General features: G+C 37.4%; 1 protein-coding gene across 5 annotated transcripts in view; it reads left to right on the top strand.

Annotated features, from left to right (window-relative positions):
* The first annotated feature begins 2715 nt into the window (after window positions 1–2715).
* Window positions 2716–14292, top strand: part of CENPC (centromere protein C) — an 81874-nt gene continuing 70297 nt past the window's right edge. For 3 of the 5 annotated variants that reach the window (XR_006964303.1, XM_047091153.1, XM_047091154.1), the window contains exons 1-4: window positions 2716–2940; window positions 7138–7184; window positions 12495–12565; window positions 13274–13368. Coding sequence is in view for 4 of the 5 variants with exons in the window: in XM_047091153.1 (XP_046947109.1) it covers window positions 2923–2940; window positions 7138–7184; window positions 12495–12565; window positions 13274–13368 (231 nt within the window). In the remaining variant the exon portion in view is untranslated. The remainder of the gene's footprint in view (window positions 2941–7137; window positions 7185–12494; window positions 12566–13273; window positions 13369–14292) is intronic. The other 2 variants (XM_047091152.1, XM_047091151.1) reach the window with 1 other exon arrangement.

Here is a 14292-nt window from a genome sequence, read left to right as displayed (position 1 = left end):
CTACCCCCAACTTCATCTGCTGGCAACTATTGGTTTCATTTCTATGTGAATAATTTCATGAAGTTACATTTATGTAATCATACAGCAGGTTGCCTTTGATGTCTGGCTTCTCTTACCTAGCTTTTAAGATTCATCTAAGTTGTTGCATGTATCAGTCATTTGTTTTTATTGCTGAGGAATATTCTGTCATATGGATGAACTACACTTTATAAATATGTACATATTACATTTACATGTACATAAATTACATTTAATATGTAAATGATGGACATATTACCAATTTGAGTTTATTATAAATAAGGAACAATTTAAATTTTTTTTTTTAATTTTTTTTTTTCAACGTTTATTTATTTTTGGGACAGAGAGAGACAGAGCATGAACGGGGGAGGAGCAGAGAGAGAGGGAGACACAGAATCGGAAACAGGCTCCAGGCTCTGAGCCATCAGCCCAGAGCCTGATGCGGGGCTCAAACTCCCGGACCGCAAGATAGTGACCTGGCTGAAGTCGGACGCTTAACCGACTGCGCCACCCAGGCGCCCCGGAACAATTTAAATTTTAATAGCAATTGTGTTACAATTCCTAGAGCAAGTTCATTTAGAGTGAAATTTTTAAGGTCTAAAATATTCTTTAAACTAGTTTTAACCAATTTTAAACTATCTGCATAAAATCCTAAGCAACTAAAAGTTTCTAGTACCCTCTTAAGTTCAGTTTCTGTAAACTTTATTTCCCATATACACATCGGATATACATAATTCCATAGACTGATACACACACACACACACACACACACACACACACATTCTCCTCACCTAGGTTATGTAGCTGGAATGGAAAACTTCAAGATTTATCCAGTTACCATGGAAGTTCATAAAGAGAGATCTGAATGTATTTGGGGGGGGGTGTGCAGGGGGCCTATAATGACAAACCTAGATTTTATAAACATTAGTCCATCAACTAGCAATCCTATTTTAGGATGCCAAAACCATTGTGGGGCTATAAATAGTAGGACAGATGCAGAGGGAACTGAAAAGTTTGCTTGGGGATGGTGGAGTTTCCATAACTTTTGGTTTTCATAAAGTGTTGCTCCATTTTCTCTGTAGTTATTACCAATACCCTTTGTGCCCTGCATTCGATACCAGCATGTCACTGCATTTCAAGTTTCACAAAATACCTCTGAGAGTTACTGTTTCCAGTGGAAACAGGGAATATCATTTTAGATGTGGAAATTTACATTGGTGATTGAGTTTGGTAAAATTTCTCACTGAGAAATAAAGAGTGTAGTGATTAAGTGCTCAGTTCTGGAATCAGAATACCAGGGTTCACCCCCAGTTCTGCCATTTAATGGTAGTGTGATTATGGGGCAGTTACTTAAACACTATCCCAGTTCTGTTGTCTGTAAGATGGGGATACTAGCTGTCTTCTTTTAACAGGAATGTTTTAAGAATAAAATAAGTTAGTGCATGGAGAGCATTTAGAAAAAAAAAACAGCATATAGTGTGTACGGAATAAATGATAGTTTTTTATTATAATGTATTCCAAATATGACATCAAATTATATAATGTAGTCTCATTGGCAAAACCCTATAATAAAACCAATCATTATTTATTGAATTCTTACTATGTTCCAGGCATTTCACCTAGATATTAAAATGAATTAACCCAATATCTCGGCAACTTTAATATTATTCCCATTTTACAGACAAGGGACTTGAGAAACAGATAGTTTAATCGACTTACCCATTATGACAGAATTCTTGGGAGTAGAATGGAACCCAGTCTGATTGTAGAGTTAATATATAGTACCTCTTCCCTACCAAAAATAAACAAACCATAGGTGATAACATTTGTTAAATCATTACGTTTAAAAAGTTTATTAGTTCAACTCTTGATTAATGAATTTATTCAATAAGTAATGTATTTTATGATTAAAATTCCTGTGCAAATTTTTATTAAATCACAAAAATAGAACACAAGTTTCATAGCATCATAAAATGGTCAAGTCTTCAGAGCATCTATAAGCTCTCCTATTATATAATTATATAAATAAGGAAACACCCGGAATAGTGCCACAATTTTATTCTAGATGATACAGCTAGTCGCTGAGTATATTTCAAGACTACTGATTTAGGTCTCCTTTCAGGACATTATACTTAAATGACATATATTTACCTAAGTCACTTTGTTGGCAATGCTTCATGAAAATATTACCCACATATTTGAAAGAAGAATACATCGTTATCATCATCAACGTTACATTGTTATTACTTTCAGAGGTGATGCATAGATGGACTCGGTGTGGACGACGAGCCCGCACAATGAACTATTTCTTTTCTAACGATTTCTGCAATTTTTACCTTTATCCTTCCAAGTATTATTTTTTACTCTGTAATAGAACCGCTGACAAGTTTTACACCCGTCTCAAGAATAAAGGCTGTTCTCGAGACGGTGCCTGCTCAGAGCAGCTTTACGTAAACCCAGCAGCTTTACGTTCAATCCTCCGATTACCTAGCCAGCAAAAGAGGAGAAAACAGTTAGAGAAAGGGGGGGCGGGGCTATGGGAAAGATGGGGCGGGGCTGCGGCGGGCCCTGCGAGGGGCGGGACTGTTGGAGTGTCCAATGTGAGGGCGGGCCTTTAACGGCTTTCTGTACGGTTGAGCGGTTCGTTTTGCGCATGTGCAGACCGTTTCAAACCGCGGAGACCGCTGGGTGCTCCGGAAGGGCCGAGCCAATGGGTGAAGAGCGTCGGTAGCGCGCTTACTAGCTCGCAGTTCCTTCAGTTTTGCCACCTCCCACCTCAGGGGCGCTCCTGGGGTGCCGCCTAACTGCTCCTCCCGCGACTCTGTCTGTGCCGGGCTTCTTCGAGTCACGGCCCGCGAGGGCTTGCGTGCCAGACCCCCGGCGCGGGTGGGGCCGGGTCGGAAAATGGCTGCGACGGGTCTGGTAAGTGCAGGCTCCTGCCGCTTCTGCGTATGGGAGCTCGGCCGCCCCTGGCACCTGCGCTTGGGGTGGGAGAGAATGAAATGTTTTACTGTGGCTTCTTGGAGATTTCAGTGGAAAAGCCCGCCAAGTTTTTGAGATCAGAGCTGATCGTGTGCTGATAGCCAGGAGTTAACTTCCTTGTATTGTTTCCCCTCAGGTTTCTTTTAGTTTTGGTTGTGATGGCATCTGTCTCTTCAGAGAATCTTGTGATTGCTACTGTTATTGGTCTAACTCTGGTTTCTAGTCCTCCAAATAATGTTCTGTCTATAGAAGTTTTGAAACGCCTACACCGTGTGGACTTGCTGGTCTGCAGAAGCATATTATTTGTGGAGTGCTTGTTACTGGTAAAGTTTTCTGAAAGGCAGGTGTTAGTTAAAAAGTGCTTAAGGTATGAATGCCCAAGGGGGCGGGAACTAATTTTTTGTTTCCGTGTTATTGGACTTCTTTGGTATTCAGTATTCTGTATTTCACACTTTGCTTATAGTTACTATGTATTGTACAACCCATGTCGGCCCCTGCCCTAAACGTGTGTTTTCTTATCTCTCTTTTTAAGAAAATCTTCACCAATGATATCCCACTTATATAAAGTTATAAAGTAATGCTTGTTTGCATAAAGATGTGTAAAAAATACTGTAGAGCGTCCTTTTAATGTGAGCACATACATTGTTTATATTATATAGAATTAGACAGAAATAAAGCCATTCTCATTGTAGGAAGAGGAGGGGAATAAAATTTACCTAATGCCCACGGTTCCTTTTTTTAAAGAGTTTATTTTTTTAGAGCAGTCTTAGGTTCTTAGCAAAAGTAAGAGGAAGGTACAGAGATTTTCCATATACCCCCTTACTCCCACACCTGCATAGCTACCTCTGTTGTTAGGATCCCCCACCAGAATGATGTCTTTATTACAGTTGTTGAACCGCATTCACCCATCATTATTGCCCGAGGTCCATAATTTATACTAAGTCTGACTCTTGGTGTTGTACATTCTGTGTGTTTGGACAAAAGTCTAATGACACGTAGCCATCCTTGTGGTATCATCGAGTGTTTTTACTACCCTACATATCCTCTGTGTTCTGCCTATTTCTCCCTCCCTCCCCACTGAACTCTGGTAACCACTGATCTTTTTACCATCTCGATAGTTTTGCTTTTTTCCAGAATGTCATATAGTTGAAATCATACATACATAGCCTTTTCAGATTGACTTGTTTCATTTAGAATGACGCGTTTAAGATTTTTTCATGTCTTTTCATGGCTTGGTAGTTCATTTCTTTTTGGTGCTCAATGATATGCTATCGTCTGGATGTACCACACTTTATCCATTTACCTAGTGAAGGACATCTTGTTGCTTTCAAGTTTTGGCAGTTATAAAATTGCTATAAACATCTGTGCAGATTGTTGTGTGGACATAAGTTTTCAACTCCTTTGGGTAAATAACAAGCAATATGATTGCTAAGTCATGGTGAGAGTCTGTTTACTTTTGTAAAAACCACCAAATCTGCCTTCCAAAATGACTGTACCATTTATATTAAAAAATAAATGAGAGTTGGGGCACCTGGGTGGCTTGGTTAACTGCCTGACTTCAGCTCAGGTCATGATCTCACCGTCTGTGAGTTCAAGCCCCGCATCGGGCTCTGTGCTGATAGCTTGGAGCCTGGAGCCTGCTTCGGACATGTGTCTCCCTCTCTCTGTGCCTCTCCCCTGCTCATGCTCTTTCTCTCTTGCTCTCAAAAATAAATAAACATTAAAAAAAATAAAATAAATGAGAGTTTTCTGTTGTGCCATATCCTTACCAGCTTTTGGAATTGTCAGTGTTCCAGATTTTGGTCATTCTAATAGGTATGTGGTATCTCATTGTGGCTTTTAATTTGCTTTTTCCTGATGATATGTGATGTGGAGCATCTTTTCATATGCTTTTTTGCCATCTGTACATCTTATCTGAGGTATAAGGTCTTCGGCCCGTTTAGTTTTTAATTGGGTTGTTTATTTTCTTATTGTTGAGTTTTAAACATTCTTTGCATATTTTGGATAATAGTCCTTTTCAGATGTACCTTTTGCAGATATTTTTTTCTAGCCTGTAGCTTGTCCGCTCATTCTCATTTTTGTTTGTTTGTTTGTTTTAAACCATATATTTTAGTTGGGTCAAATGGCAAGAATTCATTCTTTTTCGTTGCTGAGTAGTATTCCATTGTGTATATATACCACATCTTCTTTATCCATTCATCAGTCAATGGACATTTGGGCTCTTCCCATAATTTGGCTATTGTTGAAAACACTGCTATAAACATTGAGGTGCAGGTGCCCCTTCGAATCAGCCCTCCTGCATCCTTTGGATAGATTTCTAGTAGTGCAATTTCTGGGTTGTAGGGTAGTTCTATTTTTAATATTTTGAGAAATCTCGTACTGTTTTCCAGAGTGGCTGTGCCAGTTTGCATTTCCACCAACGATGCAAAAGGGTTCCCGTTTCTCCACATCCTCGCCAACATCTGTTGTTTGCTGAGTAGTTAATTTTAGCCACTCTGACCGGTGTAAGGTGGTATCTAAATGTTGTTTTAATTTGTATTTCCCCGGTAATGAGTGGTGTTGAGCATCTTTTCATGTGTCTGTTAGCCATTTGGATGTCTTTGGAAAAGTGTCTATTCCTGTCTTCTGCCCATTTCTTCACTGGGTTATTTGTTTTTTGGGTATTGAGTTTGGTGAATTCTTTATACATTTTGGATATGAACCCTTTATCAGATACACCATTTGCAAATATCTTTTCCCATTCCATTGTTTGCCTTTTAGTTTTGTTGATTGTTTCCTTTACTGTGCAGAAGCTTTTTATCTTGATGAGGTCTCAATGGTTCATTTTTGTTTTTATTTCCCTTGCCTTCAGAGACTGTCAAGTCAGATGTTGCTGCAGCCGAGGTCAAAGAGGTTGCTGCCTGTTTTCTCCTGTAGCATTTTGATGGTTTCCTTTTTCATTAGTTTTTTCATCCATTTTGAATTTATTTTTGTGTATGGTGTAAAGAAAGTGGTCCAGTTTCATTCTTCTGCATGTTGCTGTCCAGTTCTCCCAGCACCATTTGCTAAAAGAGACTTTTTCTCCATTAGGCAATCATGTTTTTAATTATTAAGAATTTTTCTTGGTCTTAATTTCGTTGTTTAGTGTTTATAGTATATCACTTTTGTTTTATGAGTCCAGTATTTCAAATCTCTCTTGAAGGTACTAATTGGATTTTTGTTTTTGTTTTTTTCAAGTTTTTTCTTTCTCTCTCTCTCTTTTTTTTTTTTTTAAATAGAAGCCTAGTTGCCACTCAGTGTTACATTAGTTTTAGGTGTACAACATAATAATTCAACAAGTGTGTATGTTGGGTTATGTTCTTCTTTCTCATTCTTGGTATCAGTTTTCTCTTGGCCCTTTTTCTTCTCCATTTTTAAAATTTATATCTTGATATTCGTGTTTTGTTTTAGAGACCTCTGAGTGTCTCCTGATCCACAGATGCTGGTGATATTTAAGACAGACAATAGAATACAGTTTTTTAAACTTGTGTTTATAGGGATAGGGGATGTGGGAGTCTGTTACTCTGTTCATTCCCTTTCTCACTCTTAGCCTCCTCATATTTTGAGTTTTGCAGTTCTGCATTGTTATGGTTTTCTCCTGGGCAGATCAGCTTTACTCCTCATCAAAGACTGGATCCTCTGAACTAACTTTTGTCTGCTACTGCTTTTATTCTGTTTTATCAATTAACATACTTCATTTATTTTCCATCTTCTACAAATTTCTTAAATTTGTTAACAGATGGTCCTCTCTTCATTGTCTTTTTCATTGGTCTATGCCATTGTAGCCCTTAACTATTATTTTAGAGGAATCTTCCTGCAAGGAAAGGAGATAAGTAGATACCGCTTATCAACCAGCCTGAATTATTGGAAGCCCAGATAGTTGTGGTTTTGATGATGGGAAAGGTATGGGAGTAAGGGGAGGAAGATGGAATGATTCCCAGAGTGAACAAATTAGTATAAGCAAAGATTGTGAAACAGTAGATATGAGGCAAGTTCTCCTTCACTTGATCCAGAAGAATTCCTCTTTATGGTACTATAATAGACAATAAGCAAAACTTGCTGAATGAACAAATGAAGAACTTAACTTTTCACCAGTTTGATGATTTACTTTTCTTTCAGGATCATCTCAAAAATGACTACAGAAGAAGATTTTGCCGACCGTCCAGGTGAGTTACATATTTAACTTTTAAGGTCATTTTTATTTCCATTTTTAGGAAGTGATTTTTAAAAGAAGAAGGGAGAAATTACTTCTGTCTAACATGATTTCTGTGCCCCCTGATTAAGTATAGTCATCTTAGTGATTTTATACTAACAGAGAAATATTAATGCAAGCAGTGTAATGACTACTTAATGGCAGTGAGGAAAGAAATTCACCTGATAAATTATGGATCAGGAAGAGGTAGTCTCAGTTCTAAGTGACAGCCATGGGGAAAGCAGTCTATAGAATGGATTGAATGGTAATATTACAAAGATAGAGCTCATTTGGTAGGGCTAAAAGAAAATGTGCGTATAGATTATAAAAAGACATAAAAAGGATCTTTGTGGTGTGGAACTGTTCAGTATCTTGACTGTGGTGGTGATACCTGAACCTATAGATGTGATAAATGGCACAGAATTAAATAGGAACAGAAACACACAAATGCGTACAGTTGACCCTTGAACAACTCAGGGGTGAGGGTTGCTGACCCCCGCACAGTTGAAAATCCTCGTACAACTTTTGACTCCCCCAAAACTTGCTACTAAAAGCCTACTGTTGCCTAGAAGCCTTACCAATAACAAAATAATACAGTAATACAATTAATAAACTAGAGAATAGAAAATGTTATTAAGAAAATCACAAGAGAAAATACTTTTACAGTACTGTATTTATTGATACATTTTATTAATATATCATCTCTCTCATTATCTACATCATCTGTCATTACCTACATCGATATAGTTATATGATACAAAACACTGTAGATGTTATGCATATTACTAACACTAGACATCAAATATGAAAAAGTGATGTGGAAAAGAAATTCATATTTTCATATTTATAGGTATAACGTACTGATAATGAAAGCAATATGATTGCTTTATGGTAGCCTAGTGTAATTGATACGATTGTTTCGTGGTAGCCTAGTCTGTACACTAATGAATGAATCATTATAAAATTTTTATGGCATATGGTATTATAGTTATATTCATAATACAGTATTAGAAACATTGTTAAGTCTTTTTAAAAAAATACCTGTGATGACAGTCGTGCTGTATGGTAATGTACTTCTTTGAAAGGAAAGTTACAAGGCAGTAAGAAAATAAACAGATTATTAGTTTTATGTTAAATATCACTTACCCACTTCACTCAAGTTTTGCACATGATGTTCTACATACTGAATACTTAGACAATGATGATGATGACTTAAAAATGTCTCCTACCTTTCTTGCTGTACAGTTAACTAGATTTTCACATGAAGATACACACATAACACAGTTTATTAATGGTACAGCATGCTGATTATTTACTGTTCATTAAGTGGAAGTGGACCATCATGAAGATCTTCATCCTCATCGTCTTCACACTGAGTAGGCTGAGAAGGAGGAGAAAGGGTTGAGGTGGTCTTGCTGTTTCAGGTGTGGCAGAGGTGGAAGAGGTGGAGGAGGTAAAAGGGGAGGCAGGCACATTCAGTGAACTTTTTGCAAATACATCATAATTTCTGTCTGACTTTGCTTTTTCATTTCTCTAAAAATGTTTTTATATGGTACCAATCCTTCCAGTGTTTAATTCGGTGCCTGTATGCCTGTAACTAAGGTCTATGTTATAAAAGAAGTCAAAAGCAGTCTTGAATAATGGGAACCCTCTGCCAGATTGTCTAATGTCAATTTGTTTTCTGGCAGTGCTTCTTGTATATCTTTTTCCCCATCATCTGGTACTGTTGTGAAAGTGCTCATCTCCATAAAGTCATCTTCTGTTAATTCCTCTGGTGTGATGTCTACTAGCTCTTGAATTTCTCCAAAATCTGTATCTTGAAACCCCCAAACTTTTTTGCCATATCCATAATCTCATTCATGATTTTCTTTTATGTTTTTATTTTAATTTTTATTTATTTATTATTATTTTGAGAGACAGAGAGAGAGAGAGAGAGCATGTGCACATGCTTGAGTGAGGGTGGGAGTGGAGAGGGAGAGAGAGAATCTTAAGCAGGCTCCCGCCCAGCACGGAGCCAAGGTGGGGCTCCATCTCAGACTGTGAGATCATTACCTGAGCCGAGGTCAAGAGTTGGATTTTTAACTGATTGAGCCATCCCAGTGCCCCATGTTCATGATTTTCTTGATTTGCTCTGTTGTAAATCCTGTGAAGTCATGTACAACATCTGCCTACAGTTTTTTCTAGTAGGAATTTATTGTTTCGGTCTTGATGGTGTTCACAGCCTTTTCTGTAACAGTGATGATATCTTCAATGCTTTAATCCTTCCAGACTTTCATAATGTTGTCTCTGTTGGGTTCCTGTTCCATAGTGTTGACAGACTTTTCCCTAAAGTACCATGTGTAATGAGTCTTAAAGATCCTTTTGACCCCCGAATCTAGAGGTGTTATGTTGGGGCGGGTAGACCATTTTCACTTCTGTGTTGAACTCTTGTGGTTCTGGGTGGCCAGTGGCATTGTCCAATATGAAAAGAACTTTAAAAGACAGTCTCTTACTGTCAGGGTACTCCCTGATTTCAGGGACAAAGCATTGATAGAACCAGTCCAGAAGAAGGGTTCTCATTGTCCAGCCTTCTTGTTGTAGTATAACTAAAAATCTGGCAGCTGGTGTTTAACTTTCCCTTCAAAGCTAGGGACTAGCATCCTTATAGATAAGGTCAGTCCTGATTATAAACCTGACTGCATTTGCACAAAACAGTAGAGTTTAGCCTATCCTTTCCTGTCTTAAATCATGGTGCTTGCTTCTCTTCCTTACTAATAAATGCTCTTTGTGGCATTTTTTTCTAGAATAGAACACTTTTGTCTGCATTAAAATCTGTTTAGGTAGATACCCTTTCTGAGGATCCTCAGTGATTTTCTTAATGGCATCTGGGAGCTCATCTGCTGCCTCTTTCTTATCCAGCAAAAGTTGATTTCCTGTTATCTTGACATTTTTTTTTAAAAATTTTTTTTTTTTTCAACGTTTATTTATTTTTGGTACAGAGAGAGACAGAGCACGAACAGGGGAGGGGCAGAGAGAGAGGGAGACACAGAATCGGAAACAGGCTCCAGGCTCTGAGCCATCAGCCCAGAGCCCGACGCGGGGCTCGAACTCACGGACCGCGAGATCGTGACCTGGCTGAAGTCGGACGCTTAACCGACTGCGCCACCCAGGCGCCCTATCTTGACATTTTTTAAGTCAGATCTCTTTCTAAATTATCAAACTATCCTTTGCTGGTATTAAATTCTCCAGCTTTAGATCTTTCATCTTCCTTTTGCTTTAAGTTGTCTTGTAATGACTTCACTTTTCTCAAACCATATTAGAATCATAATCATGCCTTCTTTATAGCAACTCCTGCATCCACATAAAAGCTGTATGTTCCATACAAGATCAAAAGGTACTTTGCAGAAAGTGCAAGGTTTTGTCCTGCTCTAGCCTACAAAGACAGCTTCATGAATTTCCCTTTCTTTTTTGGCAGTGGTCCTTATGCTGCATTTATTTATCTTGAAGTAGTAGGCAACCATAGCTGCAGACCTCATTCTATGGTATATATCAAGTAATTCAACTTTTTCTTGTAGTGTCATGACATTTTTTTGTTTCTTGGGAACACCTCCAGCATCACTAGTGGTAACCTTGTTGAGTCCCTGGTGTTACTCAAGATTTATGGTATTGCACTAAACATGATGAAGAATGGGAGAAGTATGAGAGATCACTTTTTACTGCAATACACAATTTACTGGAGAGATGAATTGTTCACTCAGAGATGATTAGTGTTATATGGGCATTTTAAAGGGATAGTCACCAACAAGGGAGCTCACCACGATAGCAACAAGATGGGGGCTCCTGGATGGCTCAGTCAGTTAAGCGTCCAACTCTTTATTTCAGCTCGGGTCATGATCTTGGGGTTCGTGGGATTGAGCCTGTGTTCGGCTCTGCGCTGATGACATGGAACCTGCTTGGAATTCTCTCTTTCCCTCTCTCTCTGCGCCTCCCCCCCTCTCCCTCAAATAAATCAATAAAGTTAAAAAAAAATAGCAACAGGAGGTGGCTACAAAATTATTATAGTAGTGTTATAGCATGAAATATAATTAATTTTATGCAGTTATGATTTAATACTGTGTCTTTATATCTCTTGACTATAAATGGCACTGTGTACTGTGTATGTAAGTTTTGATTAATTTTAACTTTTAAGAATAGATTTGTGTGTATTTTATGGTAGTAGATGATAAAATAGACTAGTATCTACTAATATCTACATCTATTTTATGCATTGATGACATTCTTAACTTTTTGTTAAATATTTTTTATATCTCTAGGCTTTGTGGTTCGTCTGCAAGTTTTTTAATTGTTGAAGGTCTCCAAAAAATTTTCTAATATGTTTACTGAAAAAAATCTGTTTATGAGTGGACCCATGCAGTTCATAACAATTTTGTTCAAGGGTCAACTGTATATGTAGAACTGGAGAAACATAAATAAGATTAGTGGATTGTATTGGTATCAGCATCCTGGTTGTGATTGTATAGTATAATTTTACAAAATGTTACCATTGGGGGAAACGGGATGAAGTGAACAAGGGATTTCCTTTATAATATTTCTTTTTTTTTTTTTCCAACGTTTTTATTTATTTTTGGGACAGAGAGAGACAGAGCATGAATGGGGGAGGGGCAGAGAGAGAGGGAGACACAGAATCGGAAACAGGCTCCAGGCTCTGAGCCATCAGCCCAGAGCCTGACGCGGGGCTCGAACTCCCGGACCGCGAGATCGTGACCTGGCTGAAGTCGGATGCTTAACCGACTGCACCACCCAGGCGCCCCGCCTTTATAATATTTCTTACAACTGCATGTGAAATTACAGTTAAAATTTTATACTGTTTCATAAGCTGCTAAGGGTAATGATACTGAATCAAAAGTGCATTTGAGAACTTGTAGGGAAGACTGTTACTTAGAGCTGTTAGGACTTGTGACTATAGAGTTTTTATTAAAGAAGTGTCTTAGTACTGATTGGATTTGTTAAAAAATGTTGATGTTCTTGTTTAGATATAAAAGTGGTCTAAGATGGCTTTAGATGTCACTGTTCATTCAAGGAGTATAATTGTTATTATACATAATGACATACTTCTTCACATACTTTTCTGGGAACTCTTGGACTCAAGTACTTGTTTTGTCCTTACATAATAAAGGTGATATTTTTCCCATTAAGTAAAATATTTTATAATGAGATATGAAATTTTCAAAGTAGATGGTAACATAAATAGCAAGTGTCTTATGGAAATGATATGTGACATTTTCCCTTCATTCCTTCTTATTAGAGCACCTGACATTAATACGAAGCAAGGCCAAAACATACTGGAAATCTTACAAGATTGTTTTGAAGAAAAAAGTAAGGCTTCATTTCAAGATGGACTTGAGGGTTGGGTTGGATGAAAATTTGTGATACTCATTAATATTAAATTCAGCAAATGTGTTCTAGTATTTAAATAAATATATGTAAAATGTTTTTCCAGGAATTTTGAGTACACGTGCAATCCTTTACTTTCTGTTAAACTAAGGATAATACTGTCAAAAATGAGCATAATTTGTCATTTCCTTTAGGTCACACTAGAGTTCTATGGTCTAGAAGTCCATAAATAATTATCTTATGCAAGAGAAAGTATTTCATGTAATGGGAATAAATGTGCAGAATTCTTGGGATCCCTAAGAGAGAATGTTTGGTGATTCGCAGTTCATTTTAAAGAAATGGTGAATTATTGCAAAAACTTTTCTAAGTGCTTGTCAGCATCAGAAGGTATTGAAAAAAGAGAATAGGCCAACCGAAGAAACAAACACAGAGAGTGGAAAAATATTTCTTCTATATAAGCTCTGAAAGAAGAGCTGGTTCATTATTTCTTCAGGAATCTTGTTTGTCTTTTTCAGTTCCTGATGTCTTCTAGGCACATTTGAATATTGAAGCGATGTTTATATGTAATTTAAACTAATTGTGTTTAAAGAGTCAGCAAACGTCTTCACATTTCATGTAGGGCTTCTTTTAATTATAACTCAAAGATTTTATACCATATGTCATTTAAACTTTTTTTTTGCTTTTTTTAAGGTCTTACCAATGATTTTAGCACAAATTCTACAAAATCAGTGCTTTATTCAACACCTAAAATGGAAGACATTTGTATTCAGTCATCAAGCAAAGAGGTAAGTCAAAAAGGAGAGCTGATATAGCTTTAATAAGTGAAGCATTACACAATATAGTTACATCTATTTTAGTTGTTTGTAAGTCTTATTCTTAGAAGGGAATCCTATATTCCCATTGACTTCTATAATTTGGAGGTGGTTTGTGAAAATTCTGACTTGATATTTCCTGTGTTTGAAATTGGAGGTCTGGGTTTAGAATTATAAAATTTTGGGGTGTCTGGGTGGCTCAGTCAGTTGAGCATTTAACTCTTGATTTCGGCTCAGGTCATGATCTCATGGTTTGTGGGTTTGAGCCCCACATAGGGCTCATTGGTGTGGAGCCTGCTTGGGATTCTCTCTCTCTCCCTCTCTCTTTGCACTCCCTCTCTCTCAGAATGAATAAAAAAAACAAAAACAAAACCAACCAAACAAAAAAAACGCTTGGGAAAAAAAAAAAAAGAAATACCAAATTTTAACAAAATTATTTTTCACCTTTCCTAAAATAATAATTAAATTAGGTTTTTAGGAAAGTAGGCAATGACTTAAGTTCCTAATCCAGATTTGAAAATTTGGTTGTTTTCTGAATATTGAGGTTAATCTATTGCTGTATAAGGGAACCCGTCTTTTTTTTTTTTTAAATGTTTATTTATTTTTGAGAGAGAGAGTGTGAACTGGGGAGGGGCAGAGGATCCAAAGAGGGCTGTGCACTAACAGCAGTGAGCTCAATGTGTGGCTCAAACTCATGAACCACAAGATCATGACCTGAGCTAAAGTCACATGCTCAACTGACTGAACCACCTGGGTGCCCTAGGAATCAATCTTTTATAGATCATATCTTAAGAGGATAGGTTGACTTAACTCTACAAAATAGCCAACTTTCAAATAGAGTTTGTGAAGCTAATGAATAAAGACAAGTTATTCAAAAGCACAATACTAATTGGAGAG

Source organism: Lynx rufus, unplaced genomic scaffold, assembly GCF_022079265.1.
Source record: "Lynx rufus isolate CCGP_SWC_20201006 ecotype Redwood Valley unplaced genomic scaffold, mLynRuf1.p SCAF_3, whole genome shotgun sequence".
In the NCBI taxonomy this organism is placed as follows: Eukaryota; Metazoa; Chordata; class Mammalia; order Carnivora; family Felidae; genus Lynx; species Lynx rufus.
The sequence above is the reverse complement of the archived record's forward strand: the minus strand, read 5'-3'. Positions and strand labels throughout refer to the sequence as shown.